Source organism: Physella acuta, unplaced genomic scaffold (genome assembly GCF_028476545.2).
Source record: "Physella acuta isolate Inbredline_101_S28 unplaced genomic scaffold, ASM2847654v3 ptg000897l, whole genome shotgun sequence".
Lineage (NCBI taxonomy): Eukaryota > Metazoa > Mollusca > Gastropoda > Physidae > Physella > Physella acuta.
Genome location: NW_026732414.1, coordinates 128,745 through 151,967, shown reverse-complemented (window position 1 = coordinate 151,967; position 23,223 = coordinate 128,745). Strand labels below are relative to the sequence as shown.

Sequence of the window (23,223 nt, the reverse complement as noted above, 5' to 3'; positions counted from 1 at the left end):
CTTTGGCCGCAGTTCGGGCTTTGACCGTAACATATATATATATATATATATATATATATATATATATATATATATATATATATATATATATATATATATATATATATATATATATATATATATATATATATATAGTTGTATGTATAGGCCTATATAGTTGTATATATATATATATATATATATATATATATATATATATATATATATATATATATATATATATATATATATATATATATATATATATATATATATATAGTTGCTTTGTTGCAACGTTAATTGTACTTTATGAAGAACAAAGTGAACAGGACACAGAGCAAATCACAGAATAACACATCACACAAAAGAAATACAAAAACCCGAAACTGATAACGGCATACAACACTCAACACAAACGATTTTCTAATTATTGTTTAATAAGTGAGTATATCGCTTATGTACTACTGTAAATACGATACTCGATTTATTCAAAAGCTCAGGGCCCATGGACCTTGAGAGCCCTGTCCACCTTGGTTAGTCCACGTAGTTGTTTAGCTACTGCCAATGTCACCGTATCTTCCTGGCCCATGTGTATTCCCTCCCTCCCCCCCCCCCCCCAAAGTTTCATCGCAATTCGATGAAAAGTGTAGTAATGCATAAAGGACATATATACCTATATATATATATATATATATATATATATATATATATGTGTGTGTGTGTGTATGTGTGTGTTTGTGTGTGTGTGTAATGTATTGAATTTGTTTTGAAAATGCTGTCAATGACATGTAACCCTTTGATTCTACGGCTAAACGGATATTTTAAAAAGAATGCAGCCAGCGCTGATATAGAATTATCATCTTTTAGGTCAACCAACTTTTCTAATTTATTTTAAGACAACTCAAGTACAGTACACAACCAAAGGGGTAGGCTATAGTGTGTGTGGGGGGGGGGGGGGGGGGCGGGGGGGGGGAGGCGCAGAACTCCTTCAACTGCCCAGCCATCCACTCTTAACTGGCTCGCCATTGATCTGCCTTGACCAATGATTGTGTGTGAGATTGAACAATCTTAGTTTGAAACCTGTTGCAGCTCTGAACTGGCTACGTTTAGTAAGTTGACTAGGTCTGCAGCTGTTGCCGGTTCGATACTATCAACCCGATGCTAGCCTTTTGAATATCGCCATTACCTTTTTTCCAATATCGTCATCTTTTTATTGCCCCTCTCCTTTGCGTCTACCCCCCCCCCCCCCCCCGTCTCACTGCGACCCTACCGCTATAGGCCTATACGTTGATTGCTTTTCTAATATTAGTTTATTATTAGGCCTATGAGGAGAAAAAAAACTGAAGTAGCACGTGCCGGCTCTCAGCCTCGTTTCGATTGAGACCACGTGACTTCGCTGGAACTTCAGACGACCAAATGGTTGAACAAGTCCCTCAAGACAAACCATTTGACGCCTTCCTGCTCTATGAATACTCATGTATGCCTACTGTTTATACCAGACTAGACCTAGCATTTATTTTTCATTCTTGCTCAATCGTTATGTTATGTGTCTCAGAGTGTAGGCTGTGTGTGTACTGTGTACTGTGTAGAAATTCGGTCCGGCTGTTGCGATTGTTTTTTACGCGTTGTGCATTGATTGGACACGGGTAGTCAGCGATTGCCACGTTTGTTTGAACGGTTTGAAAGGATTTTACAGCGCGATCCGAGATGTCGCTAGAATGGTGCAGAGTTTCTTTCATGCATCTCTTCGAGGGGGATGGGGCAGTAACCAACCACTCCCAAAAGCTTAGGCCTACAGCTTACATATATTTAGATTATGTATCTCTATCTTTATATAATTATATAGGCATATATATATATATATATATATATATATATATATATATATATATATATATATATATATATATATCAGGGGTGGAACTACAGTGCCGCCATACTCCGCAATGCGGGGGGGGGGGGGGGGGACGCCATTTAGGGACCCAAAGCCGACCATAATAATTTTTTTATAGTTAAAAAAAAAAAAATATTTTTCTTGCATTTTTGAATTGATGGTTGTTTTGTAAAAAGATTACAGTAGCTGAGGTTGGATTATCTTTATTCTATAGACACCATCCCACGCTTTTGTATATTCTTTTTCCCTGTGTTTTTAAACCACCTTGAGAGCCAAGTCCTCTTTCTCCTGCAATCAAACTTATCAAAGATAAGCAAACGTTCAAACCACTTCCATGACTTATATTCCTTTATTTAAATAGTCAAATAAGGGTGCTCATAAGCTCATTTTAATAGATTTGTACTAAACAAATTAAAAATCAATTACTTCTCTTAATTATTTTTTTTTTAAAGTACTTACTAAAGAATGACATTGTATAAAAAGGAAATGTAGGCCCTATTTAAAATTAATAATATAAATACAAAAAGACAAATAAACATAACACGAGACACAAAGCTTTCATGTTTTTATATTTTTTTGACCGACTAGAGGTTAAGAGGTTGTATAGCAGAGATAAAATAAAACTGACGAGCTGACCCGCTGCATATTATATGCCGCTATTTAGTTGTTTTATTTTCTACTTTTCAGTAATTCATAATTTGTGAATACGACAGTACCAGTGCTGCCACTGAAAATATTTGCTTTAAAACACTGTCAGTAGGTCGTTAAGGACGATACTATCCCCACCCTCCTTTCCCCCAACCCCTACCATACACCCCCACCCCCCATGAAACTAAATTATCTGCCCCTAATAGTCGTCACTAAACCCGGCTCTGCTTGTAAACATTTAGCGTGAACCACAGCTCACCAGACCATGTGGGGGTGGGGGTGGTAGGGATATGCCTAGAGAGGAAGAGAGGGGGCTGCTAGGCACGCTTACAGCTTGGTGTTTTCTAGGGTATCCTAGAAGAGAAGAGAATTATATATATAGAATTTCACAAAACAAACTAATGCACTTACACAAATGACGTTGTAATTTGTTTTAACTGAAATTTTTTTTTCCAAAGCCGAACAGGCCAGCAATGAGTATCCTATGTTCGTATTTTGTGTTTATATATAGATATTTATATAAATATATAAATATATAAATATAAATATATATATAAATATATATATATATATATATATATATATATATATATATATGGGGGAGGCCTAAACACAAATTTTGCGGGGTGGTCCTTTTTTTCTAGTTCCGCCACTGATAGGTCGCATATAAAAGCATTTATAAGTTTATATGATTTTCATTCCCTAATGCTTAACTTAACGACAATTTTATTCCCCTTCAGAGGCATTATCCATTTTAAAAAGATAAATAGGATCCGATGCAAATGTGCCTGATCTGAGTATAATTATAAAGGGTAGTTTGGAGTGAATGCCAATTAGTTTAGTCCATCTTTACAAGCTTTTGTTTGGTTCACAATGTTCATTTGATCGTTTGCTTTTAGTGGGGGTGTTACCAATAGTGTTGTCAGACCTGTGATGGCAACCTCATAGAGAATGAACCGAATGTAAAGAATAGAGTGCCATTTGTTTTCAGAAAATTAAACATCGACTTAATACTTTGATTTAAAAAAAAGAAGAAAATAATTCATCAGGGTATACATGTATTGCTATTCATTGGTTAACTCAATTTTTTCAATTGTCTTAGCACTTCTTTGAAAGTTGCTAGATCTATGTCAAGAACAGATTTTAAATTTTAAGATGGTGGATACCAAATTTGTTCATACAAGTCTCAAGTAGGCTAATATAAAAGTTATGTTGTAAAATTTAAACTTTTTTTTCGACAACCTTAAGAGTACCATGTTTGAGGAGTAATATCTGCAAAAGTATTTCACACAAACTCAATCTTTTGAACTAAACTCAAACACACAGAGAACAAACCCATTTTTTCAAACCTCAAAAATAAGTAACGCCTATTTCATAATCAATTGCATAAATTCGCTTTTTTCACCTATTGATAAATAAATAAAAAAGAAATAAAAAAACAACACAAAGTATGTACATTATTAAGAATTGCCAAAAAATTTCTGATATAAGTAAAAGCCTTTTAAAAATTGTTTTACAAATTAAAGACCATTTCTCCAGTGGCTGCTAACATTGTACAAGTCCCACTCAAAATCACGACCCGTTCTCTCACCTGGGATGAACCATCATTTTTGCATTCCCTTCCATTTATATTTTGCTAGTCACTGTCCCATATCAGTTTTTATTTTGGTATCAAAACTAGTTCAATTAGCCTAGAAAATCAACTATTTCTTGAAGTTTGATTGTGAATAATGCAACTCATAATGAGCTTTTTTTTTTTTAAAACTCTTATAGCACCCCTTAGGGTCGACCGCCTCTGTCTTTAGTAAGTGGCATAATGGATGAGCTAGGAGCCTGTGGGCATTAACAGTCTGGGGGCCCTTACCCTGGCATTAAGTCTGGGGGCCCTTACCCTGGCATTAAGTCTGGGGCCCTTACCCTGGCATTAAGTCTGGGGGCCCTTACCCTGGCATTAACAGTCTGGGGGCCCTTACCCTGGCATTAACAGTCTGGGGGCCCTTACCCTGGCATTAACAGTCTGGGGGCCCTTACCCTGGCATTAAGAGTCTGGGGGCCCTTACCCTGGCATTAAGTCTGGGGGCCCTTACCCTGGCATTAAGAGTCTGGGGCCCTTACCCTGGCATTAAGAGTCTGGGGGCCCTTACCCTGGCATTAAGAGTCTGGGGGCCCTTACCCTGGCATTAAGAGTCTGGGGGCCCTTACCCTGGCATTAAGAGTCTGGGGGCCCTTACCCTGGCATTAACAGTCTGGGGGCCCTTACCCTGGCATTAACAGTCTGGGGGCCCTTACCCTGGCATTAACAGTCTGGGGGCCCTTACCCTGGCATTAAGAGTCTGGGGGCCCTTACCCTGGCATTAACAGTCTGGGGGCCCTTACCCTGGCATTAAGTCTGGGGGCCCTTACCCTGGCATTAAGTCTGGGGGCCCTTACCCTGGCATTAACAGTCTGGGGGCCCTTACCCTGGCATTAACAGTCTGGGGGCCCTTACCCTGGCATTAAGTCTGGGGGCCCTTACCCTGGCATTAAGTCTGGGGGCCCTTACCCTGGCATTAACAGTCTGGGGGCCCTTACCCTGGCATTAAGTCTGGGGGCCCTTACCCTGGCATTAACAGTCTGGGGGCCCTTACCCTGGCATTAAGAGTCTGGGGGCCCTTACCCTGGCATTAAGAGTCTGGGGGCCCTTACCCTGGCATTAAGAGTCTGGGGGCCCTTACCCTGGCATTAACAGTCTGGGGGCCCTTACCCTGGCATTAACAGTCTGGGGGCCCTTACCCTGGCATTAAGAGTCTGGGGGCCCTTACCCTGGCATTAACAGTCTGGGGGCCCTTACCCTGGCATTAAGTCTGGGGGCCCTTACCCTGGCATTAAGTCTGGGGGCCCTTACCCTGGCATTAACAGTCTGGGGGCCCTTACCCTGGCATTAACAGTCTGGGGGCCCTTACCCTGGCATTAAGTCTGGGGGCCCTTACCCTGGCATTAAGTCTGGGGGCCCTTACCCTGGCATTAACAGTCTGGGGGCCCTTACCCTGGCATTAACAGTCTGGGGGCCCTTACCCTGGCATTAACAGTCTGGGGGCCCTTACCCTGGCATTAAGTCTGGGGGCCCTTACCCTGGCATTAACAGTCTGGGGGCCCTTACCCTGGCATTAACAGTCTGGGGGCCCTTACCCTGGCATTAACAGTCTGGGGGCCCTTACCCTGGCATTAACAGTCTGGGGGCCCTTACCCTGGCATTAACAGTCTGGGGGCCCTTACCCTGGCATTAACAGTCTGGGGGCCCTTACCCTGGCATTAACAGTCTGGGGGCCCTTACCCTGGCATTAACAGTCTGGGGGCCCTTACCCTGGCATTAAGAGTCTGGGGGCCCTTACCCTGGCATTAAGAGTCTGGGGGCCCTTACCCTGGCATTAACAGTCTGGGGGCCCTTACCCTGGCATTAACAGTCTGGGGGCCCTTACCCTGGCATTAACAGTCTGGGGGCCCTTACCCCGGCGACACAAGCAGGTTTTTGTTTCGGGTAAGAGAGAGCAGCAAATCCAGATAAGGCTCAAGTTAAATATATATATATATATATAAATGTATTAATATATGTTTATATATGTGTGTGTTTATATGTATGTACTCACAACAATCCTGGTTTACTGCGTTGTAAAAAAAAAAGTTCATTTTGAAATATACAGAAGAGGACAGAGCATAAATTTAATCAAAATAACAACACACACAACAAATACAGAACACTCATCACAAAAACAGAACAACAGATTTTCTAATCCATGTTAAATTTAATTTAATAAAAGGATTCAGGGTCAGCGAAACTAAGAAAATAATTTCTCCAGCTCCATACACATTTCATTACATCTTACAAAATAAAATATAAACTAATTAATATTATACAATAAATCTGTTTGCAATTTAATACACAATATCTCTTTTAAACGTTTCTTTTAAATTATAGAAATTATATCCATTTTACATGTTAATTTATTTTAATATAAGCTATGCCCATGAACTCTTACGTTTGTTTATGAAACCAAACTGATATATAAATGCACTACGCTTGACAATTAATTCCTAAAATAAACTTCAAACAGATCGACTTAATGAGATGTAATCTACTGTCATCAGTTCCTATACAATTTTCCTAACCTTTTATCTTGTTTGCACTGCCAGCAAATATAAGCCTCGGACACAGATCACTGTACTGTAGACGCATGCTGGTCAAATAATTTTCAGAGAGCATAAATGTTTTAAGGGCTACTGTTTCTGATAGCAAAAATAATTCTTTTCCTGCAGTATAATGATTTCCATTTAGATAGCAATTTAAAGTAGTGGCTACATCTATAAGTTAGACACATACATGTTTAATTCTAGTTTAGCATTCAGTCATTTTATAAAAGCTCAACCACTTTATAAAAATGATATAATTAGATTATCAGATTAGTTGTATAAAAAGTTATACATTTTAAAAAAAAACATTTAATGTGGAAATAAAAAGTTGTGCATCAAAATGATCACATTCCAAATTAAGATGAATCAGTCTGTATGTTCAGGAATGTAATTTGTCTTGTCCCATTGTGTTAAGTGGCCTGGCTGCAAACAATTATAGGTTTTAATTATCCAAACAATCCAAATCATACAAAAAAAAATTGCCATCTCTGATGTTGCTATTTTCAGCCAAGAACTGCTGGATAAATGATGACTTAAAAACTTGCACTAAGGAGGTCAGTTAAAATCTGTTCGACCCAGTTGACTGTCCCAGCTGATCAATACAAGAATAGATCAGGGCAGGCATTTTTTTCTGCAGACACTTTCACCATCAAACTTTAAATCTAGATGTAACTAACACATTTTATAGACAAACAAATGCCAAGACTGTGGTGACCTAAAGATCAAATCAAAAACTTACTCCAGTTATGTGATCATGTCAGCACTTGCAGGAGAATTTATTTCAAGAGAAAATACAAAGTTACATATCTGAATAAAAGTCCCCATTTTATTAATGTCACTAATTAGCAGAATCATCGTCAGTTTCTTCAAAACCATCATCTGAATATTTCTCTTCATCTTTGCTCCCTCTCTCAAAGCTGTCATCACTGTTCTCTTTTACTTGACTCGCCAGGGGGTAACTTGCCTCACTCCTACTGTGGTCACTCTTGCCCTCACTCCTACTGTGGTCACTCTTGCCCTCACTCCTACTGTGGTCACTCTTGCCCTCACTCCTACTGTGGTCACTCTTGCCCTCACTCCTACTGTGGTCACTCTTGCCCTCACTCCTACTGTGGTCACTCCTACTGTGGTCACTCTTGCCCTCACTCCTACTGTGGTCACTCTTGCCCTCACTCCTACTGTGGTCACTCTTGCCCTCACTCCTACTGTGGTCACTCTTGCCCTCACTCCTACTGTGGTCACTCTTGCCCTCACTCCTACTGTGGTCACTCTTGCCCTCACTCCTACTGTGGTCACTCTTGCCCTCACTCCTACTGTGGTCACTCTTGCCCTCACTCCTACTGTGGTCACTCTTGCCCTCACTCCTACTGTGGTCACTCTTGCCCTCACTCCTACTGTGGTCACTCCTACTGTGGTCACTCTTGCCCTCACTCCTACTGTGGTCACTCTTGCCCTCACTCCTACTGTGGTCACTCTTGCCCTCACTCCTACTGTGGTCACTCCTACTGTGGTCACTCTTGCCCTCACTCCTACTGTGGTCAGCAGAAGATTGCTGGCATGCTGATGGAGAGTCTTGTCTGTGAGACACACCTGGCTCAGGGGAGGAATCTCTGGAAGAGGAGGGGACCAGCCTCATTAGAGTTGGCTCCACCCCCATCAGTGTTGGCTCCACCCCCAGGTCCCCTAGAGAGTTCCATCTGACATCCTGCATGTCAGTCGCAAACGTTACTGTGTGATCTTTGACCCCTACCTGCTGACCATGACCTGGAAACTGGTTCGGGTCCACCTTGAACTCTGTCTGGAACATGTGACTAGCGATGTCTTCATTGACACTCTCCACCTCGCTGGCCACATCTTGTAGACATTCCTGGAGGATCTCATCAGCAACTCTGGAACATAAACAAAGCAGTTAGTCTAAGTGGCAGTTAGTCTTTCTTATGTGGCAGTTAGTCTTGGTGGCAGCCTGTCTTGGTGGCAGCCTGTCTGGTGGCAGCCTGTCTGGTGGCAGTTAGTCTTGGTGGCAGCCTGTCTGGTGGCAGTTAGTCTTGGTGGCAGCCTGTCTGGTGGCAGCCTGTCTGGTGGCAGCCTGTCTGGTGGCAGCCTGTCTTGGTGGCAGCCTGTCTTGGTGGCAGTTAGTCTTGGTGGCAGCCTGTCTTGGTGGCAGCCTGTCTGGTGGCAGTTAGTCTTGGTGGCAGCCTGTCTGGTGGCAGTTAGTCTTGGTGGCAGCCTGTCTGGTGGCAGCCTGTCTGGTGGCAGCCTGTCTGGTGGCAGCCTGTCTTGGTGGCAGCCTGTCTTGGTGGCAGTTAGTCTTGGTGGCAGCCTGTCTGGTGGCAGCCTGTCTGGTGGCAGTTAGTCTTGGTGGCAGCCTGTCTTGGTGGCAGCCTGTCTGGTGGCAGTTAGTCTTGGTGGCAGCCTGTCTTGGTGGCAGCCTGTCTTGGTGGCAGTTAGTCTTGGTGGCAGCCTGTCTGGTGGCAGCCTGTCTTGGTGGCAGCCTGTCTTGGTGGCAGCCTGTCTGGTGGCAGTTAGTCTTGGTGGCAGCCTGTCTTGGTGGCAGCCTGTCTGGTGGCAGTTAGTCTTGGTGGCAGCCTGTCTGGTGGCAGCCTGTCTGGTGGCAGTTAGTCTTGGTGGCAGCCTGTCTTGGTGGCAGCCTGTCTGGTGGCAGTTAGTCTTGGTGGCAGCCTGTCTTGGTGGCAGCCTGTCTTGGTGGCAGTTAGTCTTGGTGGCAGCCTGTCTGGTGGCAGCCTGTCTTGGTGGCAGCCTGTCTTGGTGGCAGTTAGTCTTGGTGGCAGCCTGTCTTGGTGGCAGCCTGTCTGGTGGCAGCCTGTCTTGGTGGCAGCCTGTCTGGTGGCAGTTAGTCTTGGTGGCAGCCTGTCTGGTGGCAGCCTGTCTTGGTGGCAGTTAGTCTTGGTGGCAGTTAGTCTTGGTGGCAGCCTGTCTGGTGGCAGTTAGTCTTGGTGGCAGCCTGTCTTGGTGGCAGCCTGTCTGGTGGCAGTTAGTCTTGGTGGCAGCCTGTCTGGTGGCAGCCTGTCTTGGTGGCAGTTAGTCTTGGTGGCAGCCTGTCTTGTGGCAGCCTGTCTGGTGGCAGCCTGTCTGGTGGCAGCCTGTCTTGGTGGCAGCCTGTCTGGTGGCAGTTAGTCTTGGTGGCAGCCTGTCTTGGTGGCAGCCTGTCTGGTGGCAGCCTGTCTTGGTGGCAGCCTGTCTTGGTGGCAGCCTGTCTGGTGGCAGTTAGTCTTGGTGGCAGTTAGTCTTGGTGGCAGCCTGTCTTGGTGGCAGCCTGTCTGGTGGCAGCCTGTCTTGGTGGCAGCCTGTCTGTTGGCAGTGAACTTCAAACCACTTTGCTGCCCTTGTTTGCCAATAGTGCACTCATAAGCTCTAGAAGGAAGTGCTTCTACATTCATAGGGTGAGGCAATGTTTACATTTTGGTCAACTGTATTATATATTTTGTCTATTTTACATAAGTTTTCAATTTTTGAATGGAAGGTTGATTTTATTTCATAAAATGCTATATTTACTTTCTTATATACAGAGTATCGAGGAAGTATTGAAATCAAAATTTAGATTTTGAAAAATCTCGACATTTTACACCTCCATGAGTTGGAACAACTTAGTTTTGCTATTTTTTCTGTCTGTCTGTGAACACAATAACTTGAGTACTATTTCAGTTAATTTGATGTCATTTCATATATAAGTATTATTAGGGGTGTCAGACTAATTTTTTAAAACAGTCAAGTACTAAAAAAATTATTGATGACGTTTATTAACTCATGCCTCAGAAAGATCCTGCGAATTTGCTGCCCTAAAACCATCAGAAATGATGTTCTATTGCAATGGACAAATCAACTGCCAGCTGAAGTAGAGATGATTAACAGTGTTCTAACAGAAAAAAGGACCACCTTTCTGAATATGCAAATAAAAAATTTATACGATGTCAGAATCACATGCTAATTATTGAATTGCTTCGTTGTTTAAAATATTTAGTCTATTATGCATTTTTTTTGGTTTAGTATCCCTCTAAAGGCTATTTCACAGGTATTTGTAAAGAAATTTGTTGAATGGTTAAAAAATGTCCACGAGTTGAATGTGAGAAGTGTCAAAATCTGTTGTTCAAACGCCGTGAAATTTTTTAAATCAGTAAATGAGATATATTGTATAATGTCAACAACTATAAAACTTACGTTGAATTAGAGGGCTTAAAATTAACTTTTTAATGGTACAGAGCTTATTACATTACGAGCCCTTTTTATTATATAAACTATGAAGTGAAAAGTTACTAGCAGATAATTTTTTTAGTTTTTTAAAAAGTTAAGCATGTTTCAAGAAATAATTTACGATGATATCAATGTAAAAGGTATACTGAATAAATCAGTTCAAACTGAAATACTTTTTTCCTCATTAAAGTAAATTGGGTTTTTAAAAAATGTTCTTATGTGGTGTTTAGATTTATTATTTGTAAATCTTATTTTCATGGTATTACTTTTTGCTTTAAGTTTTTTGTGTATATGAATATTTTATATGTTAATGATATAAGTATATAAGTTATATATACTAATGATGTAAGTACTGTTGAAAAATGTGTGGTAAAAAGCTTGGTCAACAAGGAACTACCAGTAAATAGTTTAAATTTTTGGGTAGTAATGGTTGAAATAGGTTTGTGATTAGTATTTAATGTTTGTGTTTAAGAACTCAGTCTTGGTGTGTGTGTGTGTGGGGGGGACGACGACACACGACACTCACTGTTCAACAAGTTTCCACGGGTCAAAGCGACCAGTTGGGTGATGGGACCTTTTCCTCAGGAAAGTTTGGAACGTGCTGCGACTCTGCATGATCCTCTCCACGCTGGTCTGCTTCAGGCTGACCAGTTGTTTTTTGTGTACAGGCTCTGTCCTGATTGTGTGGACCTGTCTCATCACAGGCTTGGCCAGGCAGTTGGTGAAGATAACTGGTTCTACTGGCCAGTTTGGGACCTCGCTGGTCAGAAAGTTTGGTCACATGAAGAAAACTTTTGGACTGGTTTAGTGAGATGATGACAACACTGACAATGTCACTAAGACAAAATTGTTTGTTACCTGACAGTAGGTTGGGGAAGTCGAGCTACCTCAATGGCAGGGGGCTGGTGTGGAGGTTCATCTTAAATTTAAAGGAAGCCAAGGGTTAATGAGATTGAGGGAGAATCAAAGTGACTGGTTCTATCATTCATTTAAAACAATCAGCTTTGAACTTACTGGACATCTTGGCTCTGGGCTTGATAAACTTGAGAGTTGACCAGCGCTTTCTTATCTCCTGTTCTTCACGCTGTGTACAAAATGTCATCAAGGTTATACACAAATTTGTTATTTATAGTCAACAAACATGGGTAGCTGTTTTGTTTAGGATACTCAAATGTCAAATGCAACACACCACAAATGTCAAGCATGAGACCCTCATGTCAAGGATGAAATCCACCCATCTATCAGTTCTCTATCAGTCTTTACTGAGCATAGCATGAGATGGTGTGGTCAAATGCTAGGGCATTATTCTGCTAACTAGAAAGTTCTGAGTTCAGGTCCCTGAGTGGAGCACGTACAGAGTCCACCCAGCCATGATGGGTGTCTGACTCTAGTCCACCCAGCTATGATGGGTGTCTGACTCTAGTCCACCCAGCCATGATGGGTGCCTGACTCTAGTCTACCCAGCCATGATGGGTGCCTGACTCTAGTCTACCCAGCCATGATGGGTGTCTGACTTATATTAAGGAAAGTAAAGGCACTGTAATTAATGGTTCCCCTCCACCCACCTGTGCTAATGGTTCCCCTCCACCCACCTGTGCTAATGGTTCCCCTCCACCCACCTGTGCTAATGGTTCCCCTCCACCCACCTGTGCTAATGGTTCCCCTCCACCCACCTGTGCTAATGGTTCCCCTCCACCCACCTGTGCTAATGGTTCCCCTCCACCCACCTGTGCTAATGGTTCCCCTCCACCCACCTGTGCTAATGGTTCCCCTCCACCCACCTGTGCTAATGGTTCCCCTCCACCCACCTGTGCTAATGGTTCCCCTCCACCCACCTGTGCTAATGGTTCCCCTCCACCCACCTGTGCTAATGGTTCCCCTCCACCCACCTGTGCTAATGGTTCCCCTCCACCCACCTGTGCTAATGGTTCCCCTCCACCCACCTGTGCTAATGGTTCCCCTCCACCCACCTGTGCTAATGGTTCCCCTCCACCCACCTGTGCTAATGGTTCCCCTCCACCCACCTGTGCTAATGGTTCCCCTCCACCCACCTGTGCTAATGGTTCCCCTCCACCCACCTGTGCTAATGGTTCCCCTCCACCCACCTGGGCTAATGGTTCCCCTCCACCCACCTGTGCTAATGGTTCCCCTCCACCCACCTGTGCTAATGGTTCCCCTCCACCCACCTGTGCTAATGGTTCCCCTCCACCCACCTGTGCTAATGGTTCCCCTCCACCCACCTGTGCTAATGGTTCCCCTCCACCCACCTGTGCTAATGGTTCCCCTCCACCCACCTGTGCTAATGGTTCCCCTCCACCCACCTGTGCTAATGGTTCCCCTCCACCCACCTGTGCTAATGGTTCCCCTCCACTGACCTGCATCTCTGTTAGCCTCAGGCTGATGTTCTCTAAGGTTGGGGCATCCATTAATGTCACCGCTGCTGATTTGATTTCATCATCTGTGACCTTAACCTTTGACCTAGTTGGTATAGCTGGGTCATCAGACTAGAAAAAAATAACAGTTGTATGTTTGCAATAGAGCTTAGACTTGACCCTGTACACCTCTGTCAACACACGCCAATAGAGACAAAAGCTTTGGTTACCTGTAAACCTTGGCCACGCCAATAGAGACAAAAGCTTTGGTTACCTGTAAACCTTGGCCACGCCAATAGAGACAAAAGCTTTGGTTACCTGTAAACCTTGGCCACGCCAATAGAGACAAAAGCTTTGGTTACCTGTAAACCTTGGCCACGCCAATAGAGACAAAAGCTTTGGTTACCTGTAAACCTTGGCCACGTCAATAGAGACAAAAGCTTTGGTTACCTGTATACCTTGGCCACGCCAATAGAGACAAAAGCTTTGGTTACCTGTAAACCTTGGCCACGCCAATAGAGACAAAAGCTTTGGTTACCTGTAAACCTTGGCCACGCCAATAGAGACAAAAGCTTTGGTTACCTGTAAACCTTGGCCACGCCAATAGAGACAAAAGCTTTGGTTACCTGTAAACCTTGGCCACGTCAATAGAAACAAAAGCTTTGGTTACCTGTAAACCTTGGCCACGCCAATAGAGACAAAAGCTTTGGTTACCTGTAAACCTTGGCCACGCCAATAGAGACAAAAGCTTTGGTTACCTGTAAACCTTGGCCACGCCAATAGAGACAAAAGCTTTGGTTACCTGTAAACCTTGGCCACGCCAATAGAGACAAAAGCTTTGGTTACCTGTAAACCTTGGCCACGCCAATAGAGACAAAAGCTTTGGTTACCTGTAAACCTCGGCCACGCCAATAGAGACAAGAGCTTTGGTTACCTGTAAACCTTGGCCACGCCAATAGAGACAAAAGCTTGGGTTACCTGTAAACCTCGGCCACGCCAATAGAGACAAAAGCTTTAGTTACCTGTAAACCTTGGCCACGCCAATAGAGACAAAAGCTTTGGTTACCTGTAAACCTTGGCCACGCCAATAGAGACAAAAGCTTTGGTTACCTGTAAACCTTGGCCACGTCAATAGAGACAAAAGCTTTGGTTACCTGTAAACCTTGGCCACGCCAATAGAGACAAAAGCTTTGGTTACCTGTAAACCTTGGCCACGCCAATAGAGACAAAAGCTTTGGTTACCTGTAAACCTTGGCCACGCCAATAGAGACAAAAGCTTTGGTTACCTGTAAACCTTGGCCACGTCAATAGAGACAAAAGCTTTGGTTACCTGTAAACCTTGGCCACGCCAATAGAGACAAAAGCTTTGGTTACCTGTAAACCTTGGCCACGTCAATAGAGACAAAAGCTTTGGTTACCTGTATACCTTGGCCACGTCAATAGAGACAAAAGCTTTGGTTACCTGTAAACCTTGGCCACGTCAATAGAGACAAAAGCTTTGGTTACCTGTAAACCTTGGCCACGTCAATAGAGACAAAAGCTTTGGTTACCTGTAAACCTTGGCCACGCCAATAGAGACAAAAGCTTTGGTTACCTGTAAACCTTGGCCACGCCAATAGAGACAAAAGCTTTGGTTACCTGTAAACCTTGGCCACGTCAATAGAGACAAAAGCTTTGGTTACCTGTAAACCTTGGCCACGCCAATAGAGACAAAAGCTTTGGTTACCTGTAAACCTTGGCCACGCCAATAGAGACAAAAGCTTTGGTTACCTGTAAACCTTGGCCACGTCAATAGAGACAAAAGCTTTGGTTACCTGTAAACCTTGGCCACGCCAATAGAGACAAAAGCTTTGGTTACCTGTAAACCTTGGCCACGTCAATAGAGACAAAAGCTTTGGTTACCTGTAAACCTTGGCCACGCCAATAGAGACAAAAGCTTTGGTTACCTGTAAACCTTGGCCACGCCAATAGAGACAAAAGCTTTGGTTACCTGTAAACCTTGGCCACGTCAATAGAGACAAAAGCTTTGGTTACCTGTAAACCTTGGCCACGCCAATAGAGACAAAAGCTTTGGTTACCTGTAAACCTCGGCCACGCCAATAGAGACAAAAGCTTTGGTTACCTGTAAACCTTGGCTCACTATCTTTTGCTGTCCTTGACCTGGCTTGACCTTTAACCTCTGGAGTAAGCGATGCTCTACTTCATCAATGAAAGAATTGGATACATCAGCTGATCTGTTGGTAACAATAAGGTAATACTTGCGACTAGGCAGATGTTTTGTGTAGTTAGATGCTGATGGTGTGGCAAATAAGGTAATACTTGCGACTAGGCAGATGTTTTGTGTAGTTAGATGCTGATGGTGTGGCAAATAAGGTTATACTTGCGACTAGGCAGATGTTTTGTGTAGTTAGATGCTGATGGTGTGGCAAATAAGGTAATACTTGCAACTAGGCAGATGTTTTGTGTAGTTAGATGCTGATGGTGTGGCTACAAACATTTGATTCAGCTATAAATACCTGAGCCTGTGACCTTCAGAAAGTGACCTTTGATTGGATGCAGGGGTATCATGTGAGAAACTAGGCTGGAGTTTGCTGACACCTGACTTGTGAGGTTTGAAAAAATCAATTGCAAAACTTTAAGTTGAACAAAATTTTAGTTCAATGTGTCAACAAGCAAATATGTAAACATTTAATTTAAAACAAAACAAATATTGTGTAAAGAAAACAAATGTAAGTACTTTTTAACTTACCTTTGACAGTCCCACTGGAAAATGTTCTCTAAATAAAAAGATTTTTAAAATATTGAATTATTTCCCTTTTCAAGACAAAAAAAATTCTCTAATAAAGCAGGAGTGATCTCCCCTAAACTTTCTCCTATATTCTTATATAAATATAACAGTTTGGTGTATGGCACTTCCTGTGCTGCTGTGCAGTATAAATATTTTTTATTAGTCTCACAAGCTTTTGTTTAACTTGCTTCCTCTGTCATGCTTTTTTCTGTTGTAGATCATGGATTGTAACTGGTGAGTGAAATTTTGACCATTTCTAATCAACTCTATTTCTCTGAAACTTGGCATGACGTAGTGTTATATTAGAATATTCGAGAAAGTTTAGGGGAGATCACTCCCGGTTTATTTTAAATTAGAAAAATGCAAGAGAATAAGATCTTACACCTGTGTATACAATTTTGTACGCCTAACTGAAATGGTACTTAAATTATTTCTATTTAAGAAACCAGAGGAAATTAAAAATATGAAGTAACACCTCATGACTTTGAAGGTCACTCAAAATGTCCCCCACATAAAAAGGTGTCCCTTTACCTGACCTGTTGTTATGTCCCCCACATAGAAAGGTGTCCCTTTACCTGACATGTCATGTCCCCCACATAAAAAGGTGTCCCTTTACCTGACATCTGCTGTTGTCATGTCCCCCACATAGAAAGGTGTTGATACTCTGAAAGCTGGTGGGGAAGGAGATCTATGCAGGTCAAAGTTCACTTCCTTTTTCCTACTTTGTTGTGAGAAAAGACACAAACTGATTATGAGAAATTACAATAAATAATTTAGTAAACTTGTACAGAAGTTATGCGAAAAAAAAATTAAGTTAAAACAATTTGTCAAACCTGAATAACATCCAAAACTTTTAACAAATTTCTGGCAAATATGTAACTATCCTTATGTTCTTCTTCATGTTCATTCTTAATTGTAATGTTTGAAGGGATTTCTTCCGATACAATTAAGCATTACATGTCAACCTGTTAAAAGCCATATAGTGTCTAACAATCCTTACAAATATCTAAAGTATCTGTAACAATCCGTAAAAAACAAGATTGCCTGTAATAATTCTTACAAATAAGCCAGGAGTGATCTCCCCTAAACTTTCTCGAATATAAAACAACAAGGGATGGCAACGTGGGACATAGACATGATTTTTAATCCATTTTAAATACTTAAACTTTTTAAATTAGAATCTCGTAGAAAAAAGAACTGCACACCAAGTTAACCCCAAACAAAATGTGCATAACAGTGTGGAATATTATTAGTACTTTATAAATTCACATGCATTTTTTGAGAAATCAGAAATAGCGTAAATTACTACATTCGGTCAACGGAAATTACTCAAAATTTGAAAGAAGGTAGAGAATTAGATCTTTTACATTTACTTACATGTGAAATTTCATTTATCTATCTGAAATAGTACTCAAGTTACAGGCTTTTGAAAAATTGAAAGTAGAAAAAGTACCACTTCCGGTTAGCGGAAATCGCTCAAAAGTTGATACGGATCTACGATGTTGATAAAATACTTATATATGAAATTTCATCAACCTAGCTGTAACGGTACTCAAGTTATCATGTTTACAGACACACACAGAGGCATACGGACAAGATTGCAAAACTATGTTTTTCCCACTAAGGGAGCTGTAAAACTTTGAGATTTGCAAAAAATCTTTTTTTTTTTTTTTTGCAGGATTACAAGACTGTCTCTATACTTTGTATATACGAGAAAGTAAAAAGACTGTAAAGAAAAAAAGAGAAGTCCAAACCAAACCAAAACTTACTCTGGAGAGCTGGGGGCAGAACTTGACCTCTGTGCTGTTTTTGACCTGGTAGCCACAGTGGAAGTCAAGTAGTGTTTGGTCAAATCATCCCAGCTGCTGCCCACCTGTACCTGTGGTAGAGCACAAGACCCTTCAAACATCTCCATCTTGTGTGCTGACGGTCACACTAAACTTGGAAACAACTTTCTATTCCAATAGATTACCTTTTCAAATGCAGGCTTGCCAAGTTTTTCTTGATAAGATATGCCATCTCCTGTGCTTTTATTTTGCAGCAGGTATGCAATTCCTTTCTGAAGCTGTGACTTTCTCTCTATGACAGTAAATGGATCAACTTTAGAGAACCAGACGTCTTAACAACACCATCTGAGGTAAGCACAACATCACCATCTACACAACATCACATTACCATCTGAGGTAAGCACAACATCACCATCTGAGGTAAGCACAACATCACCACCTACACAACATTACCATCTACACAACATCACATCACCATCTGAGGTAAGCACAACATCACCATCTACACAACATCACCATCTGAGGTAAGCACAACATCACCATCTACACAACATCACATTACCACCTGAGGTAAGCACAACATCACCATCTGAGGTAAGCACAACATCACCATCTACACAACATCACCATCTGAGGTAAGCACAACATCACCATCTACACAACATCACATCACCATCTGAGGTAAGCACAACATCACCATCTACACAACATCACCATCTGAGGTAAGCACAACATCACCATCTACACAACATCACATTACCATCTGAGGTAAGCACAACATCACCATCTACACAACATCACATCACCATCTGAGGTAAGCACAACATCACATCACCATCTGAGGTAAGCACAACATCACAACACCATCTGAGGTAAGCACAACATCACCATCTACACAACATCACATTACCATCTGAGGTAAGCACAACATCACCATCTACACAACATCACCATCTGAGGTAAGCACAACATCACCATCTACACAACATCACATTACCATCTGAGGTAAGCACAACATCACCATCTACACAACATCACCATCTACACAACATCACATCACCATCTGAGGTAAGCACAACATCACATTACCATCTGAGGTAAGCACAACATCACATCACCATCTGAGGTAAGCACAACATCACCATCTACACAACATCACATTACCATCTGAGGTAAGCACAACATCACATTACCATCTGAGGTAAGCACAACATCACCATCTACACAACATCACATTACCATCTGAGGTAAGCACAACATCACCATCTACACAACATCACCATCTACACAACATCACATCACCATCTGAGGTAAGCACAACATCACATTACCATCTGAGGTAAGCACAACATCACATCACCATCTGAGGTAAGCACAACATCACCATCTACACAACATCACATTACCATCTGAGGTAAGCACAACATCACATCACCATCTGAGGTAAGCACAACATCACCATCTACACAACATCACCATCTGAGGTAAGCACAACATCACATTACCATCTGAGGTAAGCACAACATCACATCACAATCTGAGGTAAGCACAACATCACCATCTACACAACATCACATTACCATCTGAGGTAAGCACAACATCACATCACCATCTGAGGTAAGCACAACATCACATCACCATCTGAGGTAAGCACAACATCACCATCTACACAACATCACATTACCATCTGAGGCAGCCAATTTATTTTCTTTGCCAGCACCTCTGCGCTGTTTTTTCCGCTGCGCCGTGGGTCTAGGAACAAATCCAAAGCTGACTTTGTTTTTGTTCAGCAACAAATTCTGCTCCAGCTTTGTGTCACTGACCCAATCCTTGACCTTCCTATCTTGGCTTGGCTGAGTCTTCAGCTGTCTACACCACTGGCTGTTTAAGTTCTGAAGTGTCACATCAAAACATTTGGACTGTCACATCAGAACATTTAAATCAAAACATTTGGACTGTCACAGGTATGGAACAGGTCAATCCGCCTGCTGCAGTACCTGCCAGGGCCACAAACCTGCCGCAGGTACATGACAGGCTCAACTAGCAGGAGTTTTTAGAGAAGGTAAATAAGCAAACAGATATAATCAGAAATTACTTGAATGTGATCCAAGATGGCTGCCAACTGCCTGTGAGTGTGAGAGTCTTCTTGTCTGCTGACAGCAGATAGTGCCGCCAGTTGTTGTATGACAGATGCCAGGTCGTGGTAGACAGCAGGGAGACCGCGCTCCAGCTCATGGAATGGCAGGTGCTTGACAAAAGCTTGTAAACATTTCAGAGCTATGCGGTGGTTTGTCATCAGATGGGCACTCAGCAGCTGCTGCAATTTGAGAAGACAAGTCTGGTACATGGCATCAATCACTGCTCAAGTCTACTTAACCATTGATGACCCATAACGCCCACTACCCATGATGGCCCGTAATGCCCACTTACAATAAGCATAGAAAAATAAAATTTGTTTTATTAAAATTTGGCCTACAAATCCTAATTTTTAACTAAACAGGAAGTTGGATAGTTTCAGTTGGATAGCTTCTAATTTCAATGGCGATTTTGAAAGATACAAAAAGTTTCTTTCTATCCCAAAATTTTAGACTCATCTGTCCTATTTTTAGTTGATTTAATATTAAAAATAAAATAAAATCATGCCTATAAACGTATCTAGGCATGTATTTTATGAATTATATGTCTTAAACATAACCAAATTGATATTTAACTGTTAAATTCGATGCATAGTTGTTTAGACAAAAATAAATAACGTTGACTACCAAAAATGACCTGTTTTGAATTTTCTCCGACATTTTTTTATTTTTATACTGTACTTGTACCGAATATAATATATTCTATTTAATACTGTTGGAAAGCCAGGTTTATTCCCAACACTAAGCAGTAGTTTTTATCTTAATTTTCAAACAAATATTTTGTGGAACTGTTCACTTGATCATACAGAGTTATGCTCCTTATATTGGGCCGTAAAGGGTGGTGTTTTGGTGGAATGAATGGGTCATTAATGGTTAAACAATACTGAAGCTCAACATTACAGGTGACAGACAGTTGCCCCCCCCCCCCCCACCCACCTGTTTCAGTGGTTTGTTGACATGAGAGGCCGCCTCCTTCTGCAGCTGCCCAACTTTTTGCTTGAGGTTGTAAACATTGCGGGCTGACCTGACCCTCTGCTCCTCCAGCCTGACCAGTGCACGCTCCAGGTTCTCCTCCTCCGGCAGGTAGCCGGCTTTCTCTTTCAACCTGACTGGCAGACGCAGGAATGCCAGGCTGTGCTCTGTTGGCATCCCGTCAAGAGAGAACAATTTATAAAGTCAACAATCTCAGCCACAAGATGATACTTGGCTTAGTTGTGTCATACAAAGGTCAAGAGAGAACAATTTATTAAGTCAACAATCTCAGCCACAAGATGATACTTGGCTTAGTTGTGTCATACAAAGGTCAAGAGAGAACAATTTATTAAGTCAACAATCTCAGCCACAAGATGATACTTGGCTTAGATGTGTCATACAAAGGTCGAGGACCTTATGTTTGGACTGATTGTTTATTTGTTTTGAGAAAAGAGAGCTACTCACCAGAGAGTGCCCTCTCTTGGACAGTTTGCAGCACTTGAAGCAATGTCAACATTTCTCCTTGTATCTTGCTGATCTCATCTTGGGGCAGGGAGCTAACTCCTGCTGGTAGAATTTTGGCTGGGAAAAACATGTCCGAGTCTTTGCTAGTGTTGAGGGAAACTAAAAATACAGATGGTGACATTTTCATTCACAACTGAACACATGGTTTATTACTGATGATTTACCAAATTTTGGATTACATCAAAATAATTCTCTTCTACACCTTTCATCATTGTATTGCAAGCAGTTATTTGTGCTGATGATTTATCTAGTGTTTTATTGGCTGTCTCAGCTTTTTACCATTTTTGGTTGAAAGGAAAGATGTCTCATCTTTTAAATAATGTGTTGTTGGCTTGACTGGAGGCGGTGTCTGCACCGCACCAAAGACACCATTTTTTTCTTTCACAGTTAGTGGGTGCCGAGGTTTGTTCAATCCTCGTGTCTTGTGGACATGTGAGCGGGTGCAAGGCTGCTGAGGTCTGGGTACAAGGTGCTGCACACATTCAGGACTGGGAGGCTGACTTGTCTTCTGTAGAGAAAGGAAAAACCAAATCAAATCAGGCTGACTTGTCTTCTGTAGAGAAAGGAAAAACCAAATCAAATCAGTTAAGACTGCCATAATTAAAGAACTACATATTGGTTCAAACTCAATAAGAAAAAAAATTACGTTTACTTGCAAATTTCTGTTTTTTAAATCTCGTCTGGCCAGCTGAGACATGACGGCCATCTTTTCTTCAGACAGACAGGAGAAGTTGACAGCTGATTGGCTGGGCGCTGACCCAGCTGCTGGAATATGTAAATTGATTGCTTAATATCTTCTTCAGACATTTCTAAGTCAGAAGAATAATACAATAAAAGAAAGTCAACACCAAATAAAATGACATCACACAAATAAAACATTACCTGATGGCACTTTAATGGGCAGCCCATTTTGGCCACAGTTTCTCTCCACAATGATGGGGGCTGGATGCCTAAATTGAACGGCTAGGTTTCCTGTAGTCACAGGTACCCCCAAATTGAACTGTAACTGGTTCTGGTAGGGCACTGCATAAGGCATGATCGATGGCATCTTGCTAAGTTTACTGGGAACATTCATAAATTATGTTTTGAGTGGCCTATAGTAAACTAAAACGGAAACATAAACTTGCAAAGATAAATATAGGCCTGATGGAAATATAAAGAGGAAAAAATTGTATGCACCACAAGAACCATTTTTTCTAGAGTAGTGTTTTTCTTTGATATTGTGCCCAATTAATCAAACTTTGATAAATATTTATAATCAAGCGAAGGGAATTCCAAAAACTCAAGTCAAGTTCTTGTTTGAAGTTTTATCAATTATTACAATGTAGATCTAGACTCTAGACTTCAGTATAAATAAAGTTTAAAATTAAGTAAACAGTTTTGAAAACATCTCGAATCGATGTAGAATTGTAATGATTTAAATTTTAATAAATCCGATTTAGGCCTATGATGATGTTTTAGTTTACGTAAGTTGAAGTAAGTAAATCTAGTCTAGTAAGTTAAAGTAAAGTAGATTCTAGAATCTAGACTATGACACACTAAGTTAAGTAATTAGATTCTAAACTATGACACAATTATCTGTAAGAAACAGATCTAGATCTAGATTGATTCTAATCAAAATCTAGAATCCTAGATCGTTTCGATTGTGCAAGTAGGAGCTTGAATTGTGTACACCGGAAATAGATTCTGTAAATAGAATCTAGATTCTAGATCTAGACTAATAATTGTAATTTTCTGAGTAGTGTCC

General features: G+C 41.6%; 1 protein-coding gene and 1 long non-coding RNA gene across 7 annotated transcripts; one reads left to right on the top strand and one right to left on the bottom strand.

Annotated features, from left to right (window-relative positions):
- Nucleotides 1–1,381: 1,381 nt before the first annotated feature.
- On the top strand, nt 1,382–11,067 carry LOC131952969 (uncharacterized). Its single transcript, XR_009388579.1, has 2 exons — nt 1,382–1,456; nt 10,463–11,067. It is a non-coding gene; the product is annotated as an uncharacterized LOC131952969 (long non-coding RNA).
- Nucleotides 6,290–23,146, bottom strand: LOC131952967 (protein moonraker). Of its 6 annotated transcripts, none has more exons than XM_059315925.1 (19): nt 23,016–23,146; nt 22,359–22,818; nt 22,129–22,241; nt 21,756–21,984; nt 21,417–21,575; nt 20,916–21,118; nt 19,940–20,161; nt 19,529–19,736; nt 18,030–18,136; nt 17,827–17,936; nt 16,674–16,778; nt 16,019–16,046; nt 15,786–15,871; nt 15,392–15,503; nt 13,273–13,401; nt 11,912–11,981; nt 11,756–11,816; nt 11,424–11,657; nt 6,290–8,577 (listed from the first exon to the last, which is right to left on the bottom strand). In XM_059315925.1, exons 2-19 carry the CDS (start codon nt 22,549–22,551, stop codon nt 7,527–7,529), a joined length of 3,420 nt encoding a protein of 1,139 aa, XP_059171908.1. In that variant the 5' UTR covers nt 22,552–22,818; nt 23,016–23,146; the 3' UTR covers nt 6,290–7,526. The 6 variants fall into 6 exon arrangements, with proteins under 6 accessions (XP_059171908.1, XP_059171910.1, XP_059171909.1 ...); XM_059315927.1 differs by having other exon boundaries at nt 22,359–22,619; XM_059315926.1 differs by having other exon boundaries at nt 23,041–23,146.
- Between the last annotated feature and the right edge of the window lie 77 nt (nt 23,147–23,223).

Bases quoted from the DNA above. Each gene is read 5' to 3' on its own strand.
- LOC131952967 (XM_059315925.1), bottom strand. From the start codon at position 22,551: ATGAATGTTCCCAGTAAACTTAGCAAGATGCCATCGATCATGCCTTAT. The intron at 13,402-15,391 runs GTAACCAAAGCT...ATTTTTTTCTAG, and splicing joins TAGTGAGCCAAGGTTTACAG to TCTGATGACCCAGCTATACC. The intron at 11,658-11,755 runs GTAACAAACAAT...CTTTCTGACCAG, and splicing joins CTTCCCCAACCTACTGTCAG to CGAGGTCCCAAACTGGCCAG.